General features: G+C 47.0%; 1 protein-coding gene across 1 annotated transcript in view; it reads right to left on the reverse strand.

Moving 5' to 3' along the window:
• Ccdc60 (coiled-coil domain containing 60) overlaps window positions 1-23,876 on the reverse strand; it is a 207,974-nt gene that overhangs the window by 42,683 nt on the left and 141,415 nt on the right. Inside the window, exons 3-4 of the mRNA XM_045132970.1 lie at window positions 14,001-14,171; window positions 5,658-5,759 (exon numbers count right to left, since the gene is read on the reverse strand). Of these exons, the coding sequence (XP_044988905.1) occupies window positions 5,658-5,759; window positions 14,001-14,171 (273 nt within the window). The remainder of the gene's footprint in view (window positions 1-5,657; window positions 5,760-14,000; window positions 14,172-23,876) is intronic.

The following is a 23,876-nucleotide window of genomic DNA, read 5'->3' on the forward strand; positions in this document are numbered from 1 at the left end:
AAGAGCAAATTTGGACACAGTCTGCAGGCTGACAGAGAGGGTGGCTGTCTGAAAGCCAAGGAGTGAGGTCTCAGGAGACATCAACCCCGCAGCATCCTGACCTTGGATTCTCAGGCTCCCGACTGAGAACAAAAGACCCCTCCTGTGTGTAAGCTCATTAGGAAGTCCTTCTGGACAGTCCTAGGTTCTGGTTCGGTTCTGTGTAGAGACTTTCAAAAGCATCGCCATGTGTCCCTCTGGCGTCTGTGCTTCAGGCCCCTGTTCAGTCACAGCTTCCTGCTTACTTGTCCCTCCGGCTCCTGGACCTGCAAGCTATGGAATCTTGTCCAATACACAGGGTTTCCTGCGCTGAGCAGGGCAGCCTCAAGATCACTTTGGCTGGGCTGGAGAGATGGCTTAGCGGTTAAGCGCTTGCCTGCGAAGCCTAAGGACCCCGGTTCGAGGCTTGGTTCCCCAGGTCCCACGTTAGCCAGATGCACAAGGGGGCGCACGCGTCTGGAGTTCGTTTGCAGTGGCTGGAAGCCCTGGCGCACCCATTCTCTCTCTCTCCCCCTCTATCTGTCTTTCTGTGTCTGTCGCTCTCAAATAAATAAATAAATAATTTAAAAAAAAACCTTTAAAAAAAAAAAGATCTCTTTGGCTATAGACTGGAAGGTGGAGAGGGTGAGTGGCTTTGGATCTAACATGTTCCCGAGCTGATAACTGGGTGGTGCAATTCTCATACATAGACCCACTGATGTAACGCACAGTGACAAGACTGTCAAGGTGGTAACAGCAGCAAATGCGCCCCAGGAAACACACATGCCACAGACAGTGTTCTCAACATCCATGAATGACAGGAGAGTCCGTCACAAAAGCCAATGAACAGCAGAGTTGGCATCTCAAGTCCTGACAGTGTGGCCCTGTCTTCCTGTCGCCTCTTCGGACAGAGACTTCTCTTTTCACTAGGAAAGGTTCTCCTCCATTGCGTCTGGACTTTTGACTGACTGTCTACATAAAAATGTACCTTAGGGTGGGAGGGCTTAGCAAGATTACGGGGCTTGCTTGTGAAGCCTAAGGACCCGTGTTCAACTCTCCAGACACTATGTAAGCCAGACGCACAAAGGTGAGGCAAGCGCAAAGTTGCACACAGCCACTAGGTGGTGCAAGCGTCTGGCGTTTGATTGCAATAGCTGAGGCCCTGGCGTGCCAATTTCTCTCTCTCTAAAATAATAAAAAGCGGGGCTGGAGAGATGGCTTAGCAGTTTAGGCATTTGCCTGCAAAGCCAAAGGAACCTGGTTCGATTCTCCATGGCCCACGTAAGCCGGATGCACAAGATGGCGCATGCATCTGGAGTTCGTTTGCAGTGGCTGGAGGCTCAGATGCGCCCATTCTCTCCTTCTCTCTTTCTCTGCCTCTTTCGCTCTCTCAAATAAATAAATAAAACATATTTTAAAATAATAAAAAGCAACTTAGGGCTGGAGAGATGGCTCAGTGGTTAAGGCAACTTGCCTGCAAAGCCCAAGAACCCAATTTTGCTTCCCGAGAACCCACGTAAAGCTGGATTCACTGAGTAGCATGCACACCTGGAGTTCATGTGCAGTGGCTGGGAACCCTGGTACACCCATACTCACACTTTCTGGGTCTGCCTCTCTCTTACTTTCTTGCATGCTGCTTGCAAACAAATAAATAGAATATTTTTTAAAGACATGCCTTAAACCCCAGGAGCATTCACCAAATCTGCAGAGAAACAAATGGGAAACAAAGGCCCCCAAAATAGTCCCTCTAGAAACAGGACCTTTCTCATAATGATAATGCCCCAGCAGAATACTTTTGAATTTTATCACATTAAACGAGATAGCATTTACCTGCTCAAACTCAGGCCACAGTAGACAGAAGTGTCTAATAGCGATGCGCCAAGCTCACTCCCGAGGTGCCTGGGCCCAGAACCCTGGGGTGCATCTGCTGCCAGAGCACCCCACAACCCGCTCCGTTGAAGCTGCCGCACCAGCCAGGACACAGTGGGTGTCAACAGCCCTGGGAATCTGTTCACTATGAGAAGTCAGTGTGAACAAAGCCTTGGCAGGCGTCTCGTGCCAGGGCCCAAGGACAAACCTGCAGGCATTGCTTTTATTGGCTGGTGGATCAGAAAAGGTTGTTGGGAATAGTCTTGTGATCTTAGAGAGTGCATAGCCTATTCTTTTTGTTTTTGTTTTTTTTTTCTAAGTGTGTGTGTGTGTGTGTGTGTGTGTGTGTGTGTGTGTGTGTGTCTGTCTGTCTGTCTGTCTGTGTGTGTGTGTGTCTGCCAGGACCCCTTGCCTCTTCCAACAAACACCAGATGCTTTATGGCACTTTTTTTTTTTTTTTCATCTGGCTTACTGGTTTGGAAACTGAACCCAACTTGGAAGTCTGCAAGCAAGTGCCTTTAACTGCTGAGCCACTTTCCAGCCTCATGTCTCATTCTTTTTTATTTAATTTATTATTTAGTTTTATTCTATGGGAGAGAGAGAGAGAAAGAGAGAGAGAGAGAGAGCTGGCACTTCAGGGTCTCTGGCCACTGCAATCGAACTCCAGCCATGTGTACCACCTTGTGCATCTGGCTTAGGTGGGTTCTGGGGAGTCAAATCTGGGTCCTTCGGCTTTTCAGGTAAGTGCCTGAGTTGCTGAGCCATCTCTCCAGGCCCTCATGTCTCATAGGCCACCTCCTCCCATTTTAAACAAAAGGCACTGGTTTCGTACAGATTGGAGGGGCTGGCTGGGCTCTGTTCCAGTCATCAACTAGTTGATGACTGAGAAGTTCAGAACTAGTCAGGAGGGACGATCCCAGTGCCCTTTGTCAGACTAGCAGTATGGTTTGAATGTGACACGCTTCGTGTTTGAAGAGCAGGTCTCCAGTTGATGGTGCTGTTTTGGGAGGTTGGAGCCTTTTGGACATTGGACCTAGTTGGCAAACTTAGGACCACTACGGTTAGGCCTTATAGGCATTAACCTGGCTAGGAGCAGCCGGAGTTCTTTGATGCCTGATCTACTAAGTTGGAAGCAGGCTGCCTCGCGTTGTCTTGCTGTGGAGGTCCCTGCCACCATGCCTTACCCACCACAATGGTGAAACTCCTTAGACCATGAGCCACGGTGAATCTTCTCCCTTAAATGGCTTCTTGTCAAGCAATCCATCAACAGCGGCAATCAAGACAATGAACAGGACTGACTACATAGAATGCTCCGATCCTGCACCCTTCTCCTCCAGCCACTATTTAGGTCTCGACTTTGCTGCATCTCCATGTCAAGAGGCTTTCCCTCACTCCTCATGTCTGGGCTGGTCTGCTGACTTGCTCAGCCCATAGAATGTAGCACAAGGGCCGCTGTGTTCATTCCGATCCAATGCCTCTGAAGGTCCTGGGCACTTAGGCCCTTGTTCTTAGAATTCTGAGTACCATGTCAATAGGCATATACCAGCCTACTTAGATGTTAAAAAAAAAATCACCTCTGTTGCCGGGCATGGTGGTGCACATCTTTAATCCCAGCACTTGGAAGGCAGAGGTAGGAGGATCGCCATGAGTTCGAGGCCACCCTGAGACTCCGTAGTGAATGCCAGGTCAGCTTGAGCTAGAGTGAGACCCTACCTTGAAAAACCAAAAAATAAAAAATAAAAATTACCTCTGTTATTCTATCCAGCAACCAACCAATCAACCATCCAAAAGACTGTGGTGGGAGCGGCCAACTTGGAGCATACCCATCAGCTGGATGCACATACTCAAGCAAACCCAGCCAGGAGCAGCAGGGCTGGCCTGATCCAGGACTAGGGGAGCCACCAGCCAATTGGTAGACCTGGGAGCAACAAGAAAGAGTTGCTGGTTTAAGCTACTCTAGGCTGAACAACAGATTATTGACCCAGTCATTCAATGTGGCAGGAACCTTTAATAGCCAAACAAAATGAAAGACCATCTTTAGTCTAGGACAAAGGTTAGCAAACTACGGCCAGTGAATGGGTCTTTCTTACTATTTTTTAAATATTTATTTATTTATTTGAGAGAGGGAGAGAGAAAGAGCGAGAAAGCCAGAGCATTGCAAACAAGCAAGCACCTTTAACTGCTGAGACATCTCTCCAGCCCTTTCCAATATACTTTTAATCAATACAGAATTATTAAAACACAGTCAGGGCTGGAGAGATGGCTTAGTGGTTAAGGCATTTGCTTGCAAAGCCTAAGCACCCTGGTTCAATGCCCCAGGACCCATGTAAGCCAGCTGCACAAGGGGCACATGCATCTGGAGTTCATTTGCAGTGGCTGGAGGCCTTGGAGTGCCCATTCTCTCGCTGTATGTCTCATTTCTTTCTGCTTGCAAATAAATAAATAGAATTAAAAAAAAACACAGTACAACCAACCTTCATAGCTATTGTACTATGAAGGCAAGGCAATTGCAAAAAAAGACCATCTGGTTTGTAAAACGATATTTACAATCTCTAGATATTTCATAGAGCGATCATAAATCTATTTCTAGAATAACATCCCCTGGGTTAATGGTCTATCTAATATACCTGCTTTTATTAAAAATTATTTATTTATTTCAGAGAGACAGAGAAAGAGAGAGAGAGAGAGAGACAGAATGGGCAAACCAGGGCCTCCAGCCACTGCCAATGAAATCCAGATGCATGTGCCACCTTGTGCATCTGGCTTACATGAGTCCTGGGGAAATGAACCTGGGTCCTTAGGTTTCACAGGCAAGTGTCTTAACCACTAAGCCATCTGTCCGGCCCTAATGCACCTGCTTTAGGAGTAGAGGTCTGACTCAGGAGCCAGGAAATCAAGATTCCCATTGTAAGACTTTAGGCAGGCTCTTCCATCTGGGCTTCTCCTCCCCCATTTGGCATTGAAAGAAACTACCTGCCTTAAGCTTGCTGTGTTCAGATCACATGAAAGGTGGCGTGTCTCATATATGTGCATGCATTCTCCTAGGTGTTCCCCATCCCCATCTCCAGACGATTCCAACGCAAGTGAATCTCGCTGGTTCCAGAGGGGTTCCAGAGAGCTTGTTCGTGGCAGAGGCAGGGAAGGCTCAAACGTTCCCATGGATCATTATGAGAAAAGATGAGGCCTGTTTTTATTTTTTTGAGGTAGACTCTCACTCTAGCCCAGGCTGACCTGGAATTCACTATATTGTCTCAGGCTGGCCTCGATCTCACAGCGATCCTCTTGTCTCTGCCTCCCAAGTGATGGGATCAAAGTCACAGGCAAGAAAAGATGAGGCCTATTTTTGTATGGAGACATTCAAAGAACATGTGACCAAGAGACAAGAAAACAACGATGACATCAATCCAAGGCAGACAGGAGGACAGTCTGCTGTGTCCTGTATTTTTTTTTTTTTTTTTTTGAGGTAGAGACTCACTCTAGTCTAGGCTGACCTGGAATTCACTATGTTTTCTCAGGGTGGCCTTGAACTCACGGTGATCCTCTTACCTCTGCCTCCTGAGTTCTGGGATTAAAGGTGTGCGCCACCACGCCCAGCTTGTCCTGTAATTTTTATGGACCAAACAGCTTTGCTGGCTCCAGGCTCTTCGTCCTTCCCAAGAAGGCAAAGGAGAGCTCGATGGCTCCCGACGCGTGAGCCTGTGGAGTTGCCGCTGCTTGGACTTAGCTTGATAAGCAAGGAAGGCGCACGGACCAGAAGGAGGACTACTTACACGTGAGCCTCAGGCAGCGAGGGAGAACTGATGCAGATGTGGATGGGCGCGAACGGGTGGATGATGATGCCCAGCTTCTTCAGCTTCTCATTGTTGTAGGCGCTGAGGGAAAAGCAGAGAGAGAGCGGGCAGAGTGAGCAACCCTTTGAAACGCCTGCACCCTCATGCCAGCTTACCGGGTACTTACTACTGGGTACTTACAATGTGCCTGGCAACCAGTCTAGCTCCAGGGGTGAGAGCTCTAGGTGCAGCCCGAGGATAGCGCACATGAAAACCCTACCCTTGGGGCCTGCAGAGGTGGCTCAGTGATTAAGGCGCTTGCCTGCAAAGCCTAATAACCTGGGTTCGATTCCTCAGAACCCATGGGAAGCCAGATGCACAAAGTGGCACGCGCATCTCTTCTACTTTATTTCCTGAGACAACCTTTCACTAAACCTTGAGCTCCCCATTTTTCAGTTAGGTTGGCTGACCTAACTTAAACAATCTTCCTGGCCCTGCCCCACCTCAGCATGTGTGACCAGGCCTGGCTTTTATTTTATATCAGTGCTTTACTCACTCATACTTTATTTAGAGAGGGGGGGTGGGCAGACAGAGAGAAAATTGGCAGGCCAGGGTCTCTCGCCACTGCAAATGAACTCCAGACACCTGCACCACCTTGTACACCTGGCTTACATAGGTCCTGGGGAATCAAACTAGGGTCCTTAGGCTTTGCAGGCAAGTGCCTTAACCACTAAGCCAGTCCCCCAGCCCATGGGAATGTTTTCTTAAGGAATCAGGGAATTGGGTTCTATTTCCCTAGTACCCACGCAAAACCAGACACAAAAATTGCCACGTGCATCTGGAGTTCATTTGCAGTGGCTAGAGGCCCTGGTGTACCCATTATCTCTCTTTCTCTAAGTATGTTAAAATATAAAATATAGTAAATTGATTCAATTACACATACAGTAGTCTAATTTAAACATATCTCTAGAGGGGCTGAGGAGATGGCTCAGTGGATAAAGCACTAGCCACACAAGTATGAGGACCATAGTTCAAAACCCCAGCACCCATCTCTAACCCAAGCACTTGGGAGGCAGAGCTGTGGGCTCTCCAGGCAAGCTGGCTAACTGGATTGACCTGATCTATGAGCTATGGATTCAGGTGAGAGACTCTGCCTCCGTAAATAAAATAAAGGGCAGTTAAAGAAGACATCCGGGGCTGGAGAGATGGCTTAATGGTTAAGTGCTTGCCTGTGAAGCCTAAGGACCCCAGTTCAAAGCTTGTTTCCCCAGGACCCACGTTAGCCAGATGCACAAGGGGGTGCACGCGTCTGGAGTTCATTTGCTGTGGCTGGAGGCCCTGGCACACCCATTCTCTCTGTATCTGTTGCTCTCAAATAGATAAGTAAAAATAAACAAAAAAATCTTAAAATAAAATAGAAGACATCCAACGTCAACCTCTGCCCCCCCCACACCTTCACACACGCACCCACACTCATATAAATACATATACACACACTGCACACAGCACATGTATGCACATGCAATGCATACATAAATATGAGTGTCTAAGAACTGAATTCTTGAGTAAACCATGTCTATGATGCAGGCATGTTTGAAAGAAAGATATTCTTTATAACTGAGCAGACATGAAGGTAAAGGAAATACTAGGGAGATACGAGGTGGAATTGCTCTTGCTAGAATCCCATGGAAGAACACGGTAGCTTGTCCTGATTGTTAACGTGTCCAGATTGAGCAGCACCTTTGGGCAGGTCTCTGGGGGTGTTCTCGGGGGGGGGGGTCATCTAAGACAGAAGGTCCACTATTCCCTATGCTGAGGACCCAGATGGAATGACATAGAAAACAAGGAGAAAGTCAGCTAGCTCAGGCATTCTCCCTCTCTCTCTCTCTCTCTCTCTCTCTCTCTCTCTCTCTCTCTCTCTCTCTGTCTCTGTCTCTGTCTCTTCTTTTCTCTGTTGGTCACCATGGCATAAACAGTTCCCCAAGTCCCTTCTATCATGGGAGCCTAAAATGGTAGCCAGAATAAATCCATCCTCTCTGATATTGTTTTGTCCAGATAGTTTTATCACAATGATGAGAAACTAATACAAAGCAATACTCACCTGATTCCTATGTAATATATTTTATTTATTTGCAAGCAGAGAGAAAGCGAAAGACAGGCTATGGGCATGCCAGGGTCACTTGCAATTCCAAATAAATTCCAGATGCACGTGCCACTTTGTGTATCTGGCTTACATGGGTCCTGGGAAAATGAACCCTGGCCATAAGGCTTTGCAGGCAAGTGCCTAATTGCTGAGTCATCTCTCCAGCCCCAACAGTCTATGTTTTAACATTGAGAGATTTTACACCAAAATTGAAAAGCTTTGACACTTAAGATATTGAAAGTTCTGGACTGCCTTTTTGGGTATAAGCCTAGCAAAATGACTTTCCTTCCAGGATCACTGACCAGCTTCCTGATTCTTTCACTTCTGTTGATAGTTATTAACCTCTGTGCAGGGAGTGGCAGCTGTCACAATTGCCCGGGAACAGATCCAGTCCCTCCCCTCCTGAAGCTTCCAGTCAGATGGGGGAGACAGGTATAACCAGATACACACAGCGAGGACAGGAATGCATCGGGATATTACATGTGGTTTGACAGCCTAAACTTGGGAGTTTGACTGTAAGGGAAAGCAGAGCATATTTTGTTTTCAGGAGGGTGCAGCAGCTACAAAATTGCAGCACAATTTGCGGATACTCCCTGTTGCCATCAGCTCCACGTTGCTGGGATGAACTTCCAACCAGACAGTATATAGGAGGAAGGGGTTTGTTTCAGCTCACGAATCTAGAGGATGCTCCATCCATGGTGGAAGAAGTTGCCTCCATACATCCAAGCACAGAGGAACAACTATAGTAATCACACCAGCACCAACAAACACACCCCACCCAGCACACAAACCTGCTCCCCACATCTCTGGGCTGGACCTCAGGATCTGCTCCCCATGATGCCTCCTCCAGACGGGGTGGCTGGAGACCCAAGGTACAAGCTTAATAAAAACACCTGAGTCTATGGGGGGGGGCATGCATTCACACTCAAACCAGCACACTCCCTCAAAGGAGATGCAGACTTTGGATTCCTCCCTTTAGATTTTTATCTCTGGGGTAGGTTGACTTAATTACCTGAGAAGCCCTGTCAGGCTGCAGGAACGGTTGGCTCTGTTTCTTGTGTCCTGGGATACCTATTGTTGATATCTAGCTGTCACACCATGAGGATGCTGTCAGCCTGAGAAGCCCAGCTCACAACAAATAGCCCACCAAAACTTTCCAGCGCTCTGAGTGGACTGTCTCAGCATTGGATCCCTTAAGCCACCTTAACCAAGGAGTGGTGGCAACCTTTCCTTTCTATTTGCAGATCTTTGAGTGACATGAGTGTTTATTGTCTCAATATGCTTTGGAGTCGCTATGAATGGTCATAGTAATGAAAACAAAAATTGAGTGAAATCTGAAGATTGAAGAGGAGCTCATCTTGTATTCACTAGCATATGTGGAGAACCTTGGTTGAGGGCATGTAGTCAATAGAAAGGAAGAAAGTGTGGCTGGGGTGGAGGAGGAAGAGGTGTGAGCTGGGGCTACAAAGGCAAGCCATGAGGGAGACCATCCTAGGCTCTGTAACCCCTGCTCGGACTTTGGTCTCTGTGTGTCAAGGAGGAGCAGTCATGGAGTCATATCACAGAAGCAATTTCTCTTATGAAAAAAAAAAAAAAATTTTCGGCTCAGAGCAGGAAGTGGGATGGGCGGAAAGGGCCAAAGCTTAGCTTCCTCTTGGGAATCCCAGGATAATCATGGGGTCACAGAGCTAATGAAACATAGAACCAGAACCTAGGTGCCCTGATTTCCATTCCCCCTGAGCGCGCGTGTGTGTGTGCGCGCGCACACACACACACACACACACACACACACACACACACACGCACGCACACACGCACACGCGCACACACACGGCAGTACATTACCATGTTTTGTCTTACTGACTCCACTATGTCTGCCAGTGGTTTTAAAATACATCGAAATTAACTTGCCCTTCCTACTCCGTAATCCCTCCTTTTGTATCTTCTTTCAACTACAATAACAACCAATTCTACCCATCTCTGCCCCCCACCCCCATCATGTTTGTAGTTGAATCTGCAGCTGAAAAACCAGGTCACTGAACACAGTGGGAAAGACTGCTCGCAGGCAAGAATCTTCTGGGGCATGCTTGATGTTTCTCTCTTCCGTATGTAGTTTGCCTGACTTAAAACTTCTCTCTGAAAGAACTTATTTTCTAGTCTTAGATCCTGAGGGTGTGTGTGTGGGCGGGGGGGGGGGGGGATAATCCCTTTTTATTTATTTATTTTTTTTAAGCAAAAGATCAAATACTTGGTTAAAAAGAATTTAGAAATGAACATTTGTATCTTTGAGACCTTTGTGTTTGGAATAATGTGTATAGAACACAGAACTTAGAAGTAAGCTGCTTCCTAGCCTTTATAAAATATGAGATTTTTTTAAGACTCAATTTTAAAATTGAGGATTTTAAAATAATTGAGGCCAGAGAAATCAAGTTCACTTTATTGAATAGTATTAACAAATAATGACTGAGGATGTCTTACATTCTGGGATTTGAGCTAATCACCACTTTAAAATATGTTTTATTTATTTATGAGACTGAGAAAAAGGTGGAGAGATAGGGGGAGAGAGAGGGAGAGAGAGAGAGAGAAGAGGAAGAGGGGAATGGGCACACCTGGGCCTCTAGATACTGCCAACAACCTTCAGATGCATAAGCCATCTTGGGCATCTAGCTTTACATGGGTACTGGAGAATCAAACTCAGGTCCTTAGCATTGCAGGCAAATGCCCTAACCACTAATCAATCTCTCTAGCCCTTAAGCATCATTTTAATTCTCTTAATAAACTTGACTATTTGGGACCATTCTTTATGGGTGATTATCAAGGAGGCTCAGAGAGGTATAGGCAATTGTTCAAAGTAAATTATTTTATATAAGCAAAGGGCTCAAATCCAAGTCCTGACTTACTTCCAGGTTTGTGATTTTTTTTTTGACTGTGACCCTGTCTTGGTGTGGACAGTCTCCTCATGTAATCAAAAACTCCTTCACTCTTGCACTTACTGCTGCAGTGACATAATAGACAGTCATTTTATTTTAATAGCCTGCCTGTACAGCTCATAGAATCTACCAGGTAACAGCAACCAGACCAATGTCTATGAAAGGAGAGATCTCATGCATATTTAAACTTATTAAACTTCAAATCAACCATGTCTTGCACACTGAAACAGGTATCAGAGAAAGTACAATTGTACTTTATAACCATGGATTAAGGACTCCTTCCATATAAGTGGAAGAGTCTACCCAGACTTCTTAAGCAGGTGAAGAAGCCTCATTCACAGGAGTTAGAGAGACGCCTTAGTGGTTAAGGCTCTTGTGTGAGAAGCCAAAGGACTCAGGTTCGATTCCCCAGGACCCACATAAGTCAGATGCACAAGGCGGTTTATGTGTCTGGAGTTTGTTTGCAATGGCTAGAGGCCCTTGCATACCCATTTTCTCTATATATACCTATCTGCCTTTTTCTCTCTCATATATAAATAAAATCAACAAAAATATTTTTAGAAGAAGCCTCATTCACACATCTGCTCTCCTTACCCATGCAGTGTGGGTGGCCTGTGAATCAGCACAGCATCCACAAAGGAGGGACACAGCTTCACTCATTTTTTTCTACTCCAGGGCAAGGCTGCCAGCTGGTTGGCATCACTGGGAGAATCAGATTCAGTGAGAACCACTGGGCTCTGGCTGGAAAGCAGAATTTGTGCTAAGCTCTTGAGACCCTCATGGATAAAGAAAGACCTTCCTTGGGCAGGAGAGATGGGGTCAGCGGTTAAGACGCTTGCCTGCAAAGCCTAATGACCTGAGTTTGATTCCCCAGCACCCACATAAAGCCAGATGCACAAAGTGGCACATGTGTCTGGAGTTTGTTTGTAGTGGCTGGAGGCTCTGGCATGCCCATTTCTGTCTGTCTGTCTGTATCTCTCTCTCTGTTTGCAAAGAAAGAAGAAAGAAAGAAAGGAAGGAAGGAAGGAAGGAAGGAAGAAAGAAAGAAAGAAAGAAAGAAAGAAAGAAAGAAAGAAAAAAAGAAAGAAAGAACAAAGGTATGAACGATTCTCCTTCATCACATTCCAGGCTGCTTTCAAATGGTCCTCTGCTCCCCACTGCTGAGTAGCTGGGATGACAGAGGTGTGTCACTGCCCCTGGCTCTCCAGGGGATTCTGACCAGCATCTGGGGTTGGGATGTGCTGACAGGTCATGTCTTTCACGTGTTTCCTCCCTGCCTGCTGTGGCTCTTCTTCTCCATCCCTGCCCTAGGCCTTATTTGGTCTTTACAAGTGAAGTGTCCCAGGACTTTATCTAGGTTGATTGGCACAGTCTATAGATCTTGGTGCCACCAAGTTTGGAGTGCAGAGCTATTTCTAAGTAACAACTTTAGGGAAAAATCAATGAACATCTCTTAGCCATGTTTCTACACCTGCAAGACACGGCTAATAAATCTCTCCGGCCTTTTTTTCAATGAGTTATTTATTTATTTGAGAGCAATAGACAGAGAGGGAGAGAAAAAGGGGTGGGGGGGGGAGAGAGAGAGAGAGAGAGAGAGAATGGGCACTTCCAGGGCCTCCAGCCACTGCAAAAGAACTCCAGACCCATGAGCCACTTTGTGCAACTGGCTTATGTGGATCCTGGGGAATTGAGCCTCAAACCAGGATCATTAGGCTTCATAGGCAAGCGCTTAACCACTAAGCAGTCTCTCCAGCCCTCCCTTGCCCTTTTTTCAAGGTAGGGTCTCACTCTAGCCCAGGCTGACCTGGAATTTGCTCAGGCTGGCCTTGGACTCATGGTGATCCTCTTACCTCTACCTCTACGGTGCTGGGATTAAAGGCGTGCGCTAGCATGGCTTTAATAGGTTGCCATTTTATAGGAGTTTCACGGGCATGTTTTAGAGTTTAAATGGATTTACATGCATACAACCCTCAGTGGGCGCTCACTGGCGTTCTATTCTGTCCCTCTTGGTGCCGTGGCTGTTACGTTATGTACGTGAGCCCCTCACCAGTCTGCTGGTGGTCCTCTCCCAAGTAGGAGAGAGGCTTTTACGCAGCGTGGTGTGGCTTGGCTCAGCAAACATATACTGGTGAGTCTGCTTTGTGTTAGGAGGACCTAACATAGACATGCCAGCAGGTGGTTGGCCTGAAAGTCAGAAAATCCCGGGAGAAGGCAGCATTTAAGTTGCATGTTGAATGTCGGATAGAATTTTGGTTGGAAGAGGATGTGAGGGAGGGTATTTAAGGCCCAAGAAACAGCATGGGAAAAGGCCTGGGAACAACCCTGAGAGAGGCACCTTGAGAAGCGTGATGATTCTTATGCAGCTCTTAGCATCAGATAGGAGGATGGGATATACCAGAAAGTTGAAATGGAGAGGTAAAGGTGGGTCCAGATGAAAGAAAATATCAGAGGTGCTGGAGAGATGGCCTGGCAGTTATGGTGCTTGCCTGCAAAGCCTAATGACCAGGGTTCGAGTTCTCCAGTACCCACGTAAAGCCAGATGCACAAAGTGGCCCATGTTTGGCCAGGACAAAATGGAGTAAAGGCAGGAGGGCGACAGAGACATAGGGAATTGGGTTATCCACATTCCTCAAGAAACCACCCAGCCATTATCTCTTCCTTGCCTAACAATGCCCCAGGTTGAGGTTTCCTGTCCCCCTTATCTCTCAGGATACCAGGTTCCTGTTCTGGTGTCACAGCCTGGCTATCTTAGATCTCCCCTAAAGAAACCTTTTTTTTTTTTTAACTTCCCCATTCCTTACCTTCCCCCAACTGAAGAGCTCTATATAGTTCACTATCTGTGATCCCAAGTTGATTGCTCCGGTCTTGAGAATCAGTCTTGTCAGATTGTGTTTTTTTCCCAAAGAAAAGCCTCCATCTTTGCCTCAGAGTGGTCTCCACGGTCTTGGTCACTCCTGAGCCTTACATCTGGTGCCATGACTCGGATAGGAAGGCTTCTGGTCACCCTCTTGGGTGGCCAGACCTCTTTTCACTGGACCAGACCACCTGACAGCACATGTATCTGTAATTCATTTGTAGTGGCTGGAGGCCCTGGTGCACCCATTCTCTCTCTCCCTTTCTCTCTCTGCTTGTGAATTAATAAATCTTTTTATTTATTTTTTGTTAAAGAAGAAAGTATTAGATACAGGACAGCAATGGGATCTCATGAGATAGCTGTCCTTCTCTGGGTGTCTCCCAAGGCCACTCGCTCTATGGCTGCTGGTCACTTACTTCAGAAACGTATCCTGGAAGTGGATGTCTGAAATCTTTTTGGCTGGCTGGAATTTATTTAGTTCTTCCTCTTTCAGCTTCTGGAGTTTCTGTTGTTTCTTTCTCATTACACTTTCCTCTCTCAGCATGTTAAAATAACCGCGGCCTATTTTCACACATTGGATCAGGAAACTGGAGAGAGAGAGAAAGAGAGAGAATGCACGTGAGAGAACAAACATGCAAGTTAGTCAACTTATTTTAGGGCCATGTCTTCTTGTCTTATAGGCGACCATCTTGGAAGTCGCCCTCATGCCCACGGGGGATGGAGGGGGGTGGCAGCAGCTTTCTGTGATGGTTGGCATGTGAAAGGCCTCTGCAGGCTCCTGGTTTGAATGCATGTTCCCCAGCGGGTGGTGCTTGTTTTGGGATCTGTGGCAGCTTTAGGAGGTGGGGGCCTAGCCGGTGGAGATGGGTCACTGGGAGCAGGCTTTGGGAGGTCAAATCTGTCTCCCAGTTCTGGCTTTCCTGGTCTCCGTCCCCCATGATGGGAACAGCCTTCACCACACACTATGAACTCAACCGTTTTGTCCACCAGACCACCTGGGATGGCTCGGCATTTTCTGAAACCATGAGCCAAAACGAAATCTTTCTTCCCATCCGTTGGTTCTGTAGGGCAGTTCGTCATAGTCATGAAAGCTAATACACTTTCCCACCTCTGACAGACCCGAGCTCAAGTTCTGGATCTACCTCTTACTGAAGCCCCTGGAGGAGGCATTTAATCTCTCTAAACCTCATTTCCTCCATCCTCTGTCATTCATCTGCTGTCTGCCCTGTGCTGGGCCCTCTGCAGGCTGCTATGAAATGAGTCTTAAGATCCACAGCCCACCTGCTTTATGTGGGCACAGAGGAATCAAACTGAGGTCCTTAGGCTATACAGGCCAAAGCCTTAACCATTAAACCATCTCTCCAGCCCTGACATCTCTTTAATTTGCCTAAACACTCACATCCGTGAGTCTGGCTTCGCTATCTAAATTGGCATGTATAAGTGCTTGCTGGGTAACGTGACCTCTGCTGGGGACTGTATTATGTAAGTGCCGGTAACGTGACCTATGCTGGGGGCTGTGTTATTTTTCCCTTGGTCACTCAGCCATGGCTTCCTGAGTAACCCCCATGCTCTTCTGGTGTGAAGACATTCTGTTTCTTGATGGTCTACGCATGTCCTCCTGTGGCTGACCTTCACCTTGATGGCTGTGCACAGATAAAGGGATGCATAAACACGCACATCCATCTGTCAATCTGTCTGTCTGGAATATTAAGCCACCACCACGTGCCCTAGATAGCCCATTGTTGGTTCCGAAATTCAATTTCCTTTGCTCTCCAGATTCCCGAGAAGCAGCCCACGTGCGTCAGGCACCAAAGTGGCGGTGAGGGAATGCAGTGATGAACAAGACCCGGGGCTCCTCAGGGTTCATGGACTACTAGAGGTGAGAGAAACATTTAAAGTCAATGCCAGGGCTGCAGGGAAGGCTCAATGGCTAAGACACTTACCTGCAAAGTCCAAGGACCGGGGTTTAGTTCCCTAGTGCCCACATGAAACCAGATGCACAAAGTGGTGCATGCATCTGGAGTTCATTTGCAGTGGCTGGAGGCCCTTGGCATTCTCCCTGTCTCGGCTTGCAAATAAAATTATTATTACTTTTAAAAGTCAATGCTAACATAGACTGATAGTGAGATCACTCCCTGGGCTTTGAGGGAGGAGGCACTTAATTTAGATGAGAGGGTGGCACAGAGATTTGTCTCTTAGGTGATTCTAGATCCTGTCAAGTTGTCAATCAAGATTAACCATCACAGAGGTCGTTCCTAGCATTTAAAAAACACATTTAATTAATTAATTAGAGAAAGAGGGAGAGAGAGAGAGAGAGAGAGAGAGAGGGAAAATGGGCACACGAGGACCTCCAGCTACTGCAAATGAACTCCAGACGCATGCGCCACCTTGTGTACCTGGCTTATATGGTACTGGGGAATTAAGCCTGGGCCCTTAGGCTTCACAGGCAAGTGCCTTAACTGCTGATCCATTTCTCCTGCTCCCAGCATTTTTTTTTTTCAAATCATATTTTTGGCAGCCAAATGAGCATTTTCTCATGCAGTCATTTCTCTGGCAAACCTTGGCTAAAAGCCTATTGCAGACAATGCTGGGGTGCAAGAAAAACATGTGTCCCCAGAGAGTTTACAGTAGACTGGAGGAAGCCCACCTACACAAACACACACACACACACACACACACACACACACACACACACACACACACAATTTTAGCCAACATGCCACATGTTGAGGGGACTGAGTGAAATCATGGGTAGCTTCCTGGAGGAGGTGACATGACGGCCAAGTAGGAGCTCACCAGGACGTGGTGGGGCTTGGCATGCTGGTGGCTAGGGTAGTGGGTGCACACGCTGAGGTGCCTGCCAATGTTCTGTTGTAGGGGACAAGTTTTAAGAAGCCACAGCACAGAGTGGAGCATGCCCAGTGCCATGCAACCTTAAGCAAGTCTGGATTTGGGAGCTGTTAGGGACGTGCCTCTTTGGACTCTGCAAATGACTCACTGTGTCTCCACTGACAACTTTAAAAAAAATTTTATGTCCAAGCAGAGAGAGAAGAGAGACAGAGAATGGGTGCACCAGGGCCTCCTGCCACTGCAAACGAACTCCAGTTACATGCACCACCATGAAAATCTGGATTTATTTGGGGAATTAAACCCTGGCTCATTAGACTTTGCAGGCAAGCGCCTTAACCACTGAGCTATCTCTCCAGCCCCGCTGGCAACTTTTGCACGCTAGATAGTCATGCTTCTGAAAACGTCAAGCATTCGGTTAGGTCCCGCATCAACTCATCTTGAGAAGGCTTCTCCCACCATGCCTCCTGCATTTACCTGACTTACCCAAGTCTTTGATGCACCCATGCTGCCATCCCCAAGCTGAGTCTGTGTTTTGTTATCTATCCTTGCCTTTTGTAACCCCTGGTAACCCGGGACAGCTGTGTTCTCACCATGCGTTCCTCTCTCTCTCTCTCTCTCTCTCTCTCTCTCTCTCTCTGTCCTGTGTGTGTGTTCACACCTGCTTGTTTCTCTGGAGAACAAGCCTGCCTGTGCATCAGAGCTCTCCAATGATTCAGTAAACAAAACTAGGGGCCATGCATAGGGCAAAGAGTAGGTGCTTCTCTTTGAAACACTCTGGGAAAATCAAGACAGCGCAGTAACAAAACTTTTAGAATGGGGTTGAGAAGTTCAGAGGAAACAAAAAAAAAAAAAAAAAACCTAGGGATAATAGTTGAGCAATTGCTTTTCTTTTTTTCTCTCTGTGCAGGGGATGGAACAAAGGGCCTCCTGGATGCTGGGCAAGTGCTCTATCACTGAGCTAAATCCATTATCCAAAAGCATCTTTTCTCAGAGGTGTTGCCTGGGGTGGGGGGTGATGGGCATTTAGCTCAGCGACAGAGTGCTGGCCTGACAAGTGTAGGGTCCTGGGTTCAATCATCAGTACCAAAAAGATACAGAAAAAAGAAATGTTGCATGGGACACTGTTTGATAAAGAGATATTTACAGATTCCTGAAGCAGCAACTGATGTGAAAGAGATGGGGTTTTTCCCTCCATTTGTAGAGAAGTCTGAGGAATGCCTCAATGGGAGGGTTTTTATTGATTGTCAACTTGATGAGACCGTGAGGGATTATTATGTAGATCAGGTTAGCCCCTGGTTTACCTTGATTAGGTTAACTGAGGTGGGAAGACCCATGTTAACTGTGACTGGCACCATACTCCAGGCTGGGGTTCTGGACTGTATAAAAATAAAAGAACTGGGCTGGAGAAATAGGTCAGAAGTTAAGGCATTTGCCTGTAAAGCCTAACAACCCAGGTTGGATTCCCCAGTACCCACGTAAAGCCAGATACACAAAGTGGCACCTGAGTCTTGGAGTTTGTTTGCAGTGGCTAGAAGCCCTGGCACACTCATTCATTTTCTGTCTCTTTCTCTCTCTCTTTGGAAATAATAAATAAATTGATCATTTAAGCTTATTTATTTATTTATTTGCAAGCAGGGAGAGAGAGAGAGAGATAGAGGAGAGGCAGACACAGAGAGAGAATGGGCATGCCAGGGCCTCTAGCCACTGCAAATGAATTCCAGATGCATGTACCCTTCGTGCATCTGGCTTATGTGGGTCCTGGAGAATCAAACTTGGGTCCTTAGGCTTCTCAGGCAAATGCCTTAACCGCTAAGCCATCTCTCATTTTTTTTTTTTTTTAAAGAAGAGAACTGGCTGGGCATGGTGGCATACGCCTTTAATTCCAGTACTCGGGAGGCAGAAGTAGGTGGATCAATGTGAGTTCAAGGCCACCCTGAGACTACATAGTGAATTCTAGGTCAGCCTGGTCTAGAGTGAGACCCTACCTTGAAAAACAAACAAAAAAAAAAAAAAAAGAAAAGGAAAAAAAAAAGAAGAAGAAGGAGAAGAAGAAAACAAAGAGGAGGAGGAGAACTGGCTGAGCAGCAGTATTCCTCACTCTTCTCTTTCTCTATGCCAGTGTGAAGGTGTGATGCCCATTTCCTTCCCTGCCATGACGAACTCTACCTACCCTCTGGAACGGTAAGCTGAAATAGATCTCCCCTTCCCTCGGTTACTTCTGGTTGAGTCTTTTTCTCCAGCAACCAAAAGGTAACCGATACACTTAATGCATTTCACGTATTTTCCTTTTCAGGCAAATAAGAGAATATGCACACAAAATTATCTAGGTAGGGGGAAGAGGTTTTAGACACTCGTGAGATACACTGTGTCCCCCACCAAACAACCGTTCTAAGTGATGACATGCCATCTTAATTTCATGGGCAGTGTTTTTGTTTGGTTTGGTTTTGTAATGGCAGGCTGTTGATTCGATGGTGGCTCAGATCCAACGCGACGTGTTAAGTGAAGTTCTTAAGAAAACTGTCACTGGTAAGTCACTCATGATATTTGTCTTCCGTCTGAGTTCAAGTTCAGACCCTGCTTCTGACTCATGTGAGATTTCTTGAATGTCTGTGCCATGTGTCACACGTGAGCCCTGCCAATCAGTGGCGAGCAAAGTTTAGACCTACCCACTGGGTCCTTGTTCTTGTCTAGCTAGATAAGATCCCAGTTTCCCCGCTGGATGATTTCATGCAAGAAGAAATGCATGGGCCACCTATGGTCACGCGGCGAAGCCACATCGTAGGCAATGTCAGCCGTTAAGTACTGGGCCTGGATGCTTTTGTCTGCCTTTTACTTTCAGAATTAAGAATGCAGACCAAACAGGGCTGGAGAGATGGCTTAGCGGTTAAGCGCTTGCCTGTGAAGCCTAAGGACCCCGGTTCGAGGCTCGGTTCCCCAGGTCCCACGTTAGCCAGATGCACAAGGGGGCGCACGCGTCTGGAGTTCGTTTGCAGAGGCTGGAAGCCCTGGCGCGCCCATTCTCTCTCTCTCCCTCTATCTGTCTTTCTCTCTGTGTCTGTCGCTCTCAAATAAATAAATAAATAAAATTAAAAAAAAAATAAAAAAATAAAGAGAACTGTGTTCTTTAAAAAAAAAAAAAAAAAAAAAAAGAATGCAGACCAAACAAAACAAATGTGCTTCTATTTTGCAGGGAGGTTGGTAAGAGGGTTTCTTGGGGGAACCTCATCCAGAAAGAACTGGAGACAGAAAATACAGGAAGTGGAAATGTATTGAGGTGAGCAAAACAAGCAGTCTGGCGAGGCAGGCACGGAAACTATGCCACTGAATACCGTGCATCAGTTTGACCCTGAGCATCCTCGTGACCGGGGCAAAGAGGCAAACACCCCCCCGCACGCGTGTCCTCGGAGCCACGGGAGTTTTGTGAAAAGAAAAACTGTCCAGGAGCAGCTGAAGGCGTAGCTCAGTGGTAGAGCCTTAGCCTGGCAAGCTTGAAGTCCTGAGTTCAAGCCCCAGTCCTGTAAGGTGGGAAAAACCACTTCGGGAGATGGTAAGTGGAAACTGGGGTGAGACTTCTGTCTGGGATCCTCACGGATAGTGGGGCGAGTTAGGCCAAGTCTTCAACCAGCTCTAGATGAGAGATGATGATGAAGATGATCAGAGAGTGCCAAGTGACCTGCCTCTCCATCAGCCCCCACGGAGAGGGTCCGGGGTGGGGAGAGGCCTTCAGGGAAACTCAAGACACCTAGTGAGTTTCCAATCCTTTTTCAGCGGAGGCAGCCAGAATGAGGCAGCCTTCCCGAGGTGCCCCGGTGACAGATGAACGGAGCTGGGCTGGGGTGGGGAGACACCAGTCTATTCCAGGAACTTTAGACAGTGGGGTGTTCACTCCGTGAGCCTGAAGTGCTCTTGGGGTACCGCAGAGGCACATTAAAAAAATGCTTAATATTTTTGCAAACTCTCATTTAATTCCCTGTATGTTTCCTACGTTTCCCTCATCATTATTGCTGATTACAAGGCTATTTGTGCGAACGGGAGCTTCTGCGAGGAAGAGCAGTTTTTGCCTTTAAACCTGCTCACCCGGGACCTCCCTCTCACTGTTTCGAATGAGAAAAACTCCCCTGCTTGGGAGTTTTGTAATTAACCACATCAGGAGAGCGAGGCGAGGCTGTGGCAGACAATAAAAGAGAGTTTCCTCTGCCCAGTGCAACTTCTCCTTCACAGAGGCAGGGAGGGGGCACAATTTCATTTTTAAGGGACATATGTTCTCTATGTGGGAGTCAGTATGTGAGTCAGTGAGTGAGGAATGCTCTTTGTGGCAATGGGAAGGGTCTGTAGGGCTCAGTCTGGGGACTGAGCAAAGGAAGGGCAGTGACTCAGGACTCCAGGGACATCTGGTGTGGGCGGGGGGGGGGGGAGAGGGGCAAGAACTGCCTCTATGTGGGAACTTTGCTTTGATACAATTGATGAATTTTAATTAATTAGTTGTGAGTACGCATGACGGGTGTGTGTGTTCACGTGTGTGAGTGTGAGCACAGGTGTGCCACAGCGTACGTGTGGAGCTCAGAGGACAACTTTCGATGTCAGTCAGTCACCCAGCTCGTGTGAGGCGGTATCTCTCATGCTGACCGCTGCATTTGCTGGGCTAGCCGGCCCGGGGAGCTTCTGGCGGATTCTCCTGCCTCTGCCTTCCTTCTCACTGTAGACACCCCAGGATGACAGCTGCTGGCTAGTTCTATGGCATCTGGCTTTGTGTGGTTCTGCGGACCTGAACTCAGGTGTTCACTCTTGCCTGGCCAGCACTTCATCCATTTCTATTTTCAGTATCACAACAGTGTGTTTTTATGTGGGCCGCAGCGTGACGGTTCAGTACAAATATGAATAGAAAATGATCAGGTGAGTGTAACCTATCACCCCAGACACTGATCCAGACGTTGCATCCAAACTCAGCTTGATTAGCTGTTTTGAAACATTCTGTTAGTTGTCACCAGCCAGCTCTCCTACTGTGCTATATAATAGAATGTCTGAAGGTGCCCCTGTATCCCACTGCCCCCTGTGCCCATTAGCCATGCCCTCCTCATCTTTCCTCTCTCCTCTCCAGTCTTGGGCAGCCATTATTCGATTCCCTATCTCTGTGAGACCAACGTACCTGCATGTTTGAGGATGACATGCCACACTTGCCTCTCTATGTCTGACTTGGTTCACCTAATATCTTCTAGGATCACCCCTATTGTATGGCATATAGAAGATTTTTTTATAGTAAGGGATATATACATATTAGTCTTAATTTAATATTGAGCTTCATTAGCCCAGGCTGGCCTCAAATTTATAATATTGCCACTTCCACCTCCTGAGGTCTTGGGATTACAGGCTTTTGGCTACCATATCTGGATAATTAGGCAGGCTTTAAATCACTCTGAACATCATCAGCCTCCTAATCGTCAAACAGGGAAGGTCTGAGTTCCTGCCTCGAAGGGCTGTTGGGAGGATTCAGGGAGGCGATGGGCGTATGAATGCAGAATAAAGCCCAGCATATAGGATCCAATACGGGGGAGCTGTCTGCACTGGCGGTGTAGTGGTGAGCCCAGCTGCTTTCCAGTCATAGGAAGCTACTTTTATTATTGTTGGCTTGATGAATGGTCCAAAGAGGCTGGTGTGACGTGCAGACGTAGGCTCAGGGAAGGGTGAACGTCATCACAGCCGGGAAGTGGCAACGGAGGGATCCAAAGGCAGTAGGATTTGTTCCTAAGCTTCTCGCTCTACAGCTGTGGGTTCCAAGCTCATGCATTGCGTAGGAAGCTGTTACGCATTGAGTTTCTGTGACTTGGTTGCACGTGGGTGCACAGGTTATTACTAGATCTCCAGAGACTGCTTGCTGTGTCCCTTTTCCTTTTCTTTATTTATTTGCAAGCAGAGAGATGCAGACACATAGAGAGAGAAAAACAGAGAGAGTGTGGGCATGCCAGGGCCTCTGGCATTGCAAACAAACTCCAGACGCATGCCCTACTTTGTGCATCTTGCTTTATGTGGGTACTGGGGAATTGAACCCAGGTCGTTAGGCTTTGCAGGCAAACGCCTTCATCGCTGAGCCATTCCTCCAGCCTGCTGTGTGGTCCTTTTAAGTCACATTCTTCCCAAGCTAAGCTGCCACCTGTGGCTAATTGGGTGACCACTCAACAAAGACTTCTTCCCATCTCTGTCCCCTAAATGTGATGGTTAATTCCTGTCAACTTGACATGGAAAGAAATCTCTAGTTGTGACTGTGAGGGATTATTTTGATTAGGTTCAATAAGGTTGGAAGACCCACCCTAACTGTGGACAGTACCACCCCATGGGCTGGGCTCCTGGACTGTACAAACAGGAGAGAGCTGTCTGAGCACCAGCATTCATTGCTTTTTTTTTTATTTCCTGTCCCTCCCATGCTTTCCTCTCCACGATGGACTTTTCCCTCAGAACAGTAAGCCAAAAATAAACAAATAAATAAATAAATAAACCCTTTCTTTCCTTATGCTGCTTCTGGTAGTGTGCTTTTGGTCTGAGCAATGAGGAAGAAGCTGACGTGGAAAACGGGCATCAGGAGTGAGGCCACAGCCTTGGTAAACCTAACTGTGGGGTGCTTAGTCTTTTGAAACTGGTCTGTGGGAGGAATGCGGGAGAACTTGGAACTGTAGACTAGAGAAGCCTTACAATGCCATAAACTGTGTTCAATGGGCCATTCTGGTGGGAGTATGAAAGACCAGTAGCCTGGAAGAAATGTGGACAATGGAGGCTTGGATCATGCAGTTTCAGAAGGGAATAGATACTCTATGAGGAACTAGAATACAGACATTTCATGTGATATTCTGGCAAAGAAATTGGATGCATTCTGCCTGTGTCCCGAGAACTTGGACACAGTTGAATTTTATTTTATTTTATTTTATTTTATTATTTTATTTTATTTATTTGATGGAGAGAAGAAGGGAGGGAGAGAAAGAGAAAAAAAACTGGGTGAACGAACTGCAGACACATGCGCCACCTTGTGCATCTGGCTTACGTGGGTCCTGGGGAACCTGGGTCCTTTGGCTTTGCAGGCAGGTGCTTTAACTGATAAGCCATCTCTCCAGCTCTATTTTTTTTTTTTTTTTTGTATGAGAGAGAGAGAGCTAGAGAATTGTTGTGCCAGGGCCTCAGCCACTGCAATCGAACTCTAGATGTTTGCGCCACCTAGTGGGCATGTGTGACCTTGCTCTTGTCTCACCTTTGTGCATTGGCTAAGGTGGGATCTGGAGAGTCACATGGGTCCTTAGGCTTTGCAGGCAAGTGCCTTAACTGCTAAGCAATCTCTCCAACCCACAGCTGAGTTTTAAAGTAATGGACTAATGTGTTTGGCTGAATAAATTTCAAGGAAGAAAAAGCAATGAGTCAGTGGCCCAGTTTCTCTTTTCTGCTATGGTCCAGACCTATAA

This window comes from Jaculus jaculus, chromosome 13, assembly GCF_020740685.1.
Source record: "Jaculus jaculus isolate mJacJac1 chromosome 13, mJacJac1.mat.Y.cur, whole genome shotgun sequence".
NCBI classification, from domain to species: Eukaryota; Metazoa; Chordata; class Mammalia; order Rodentia; family Dipodidae; genus Jaculus; species Jaculus jaculus.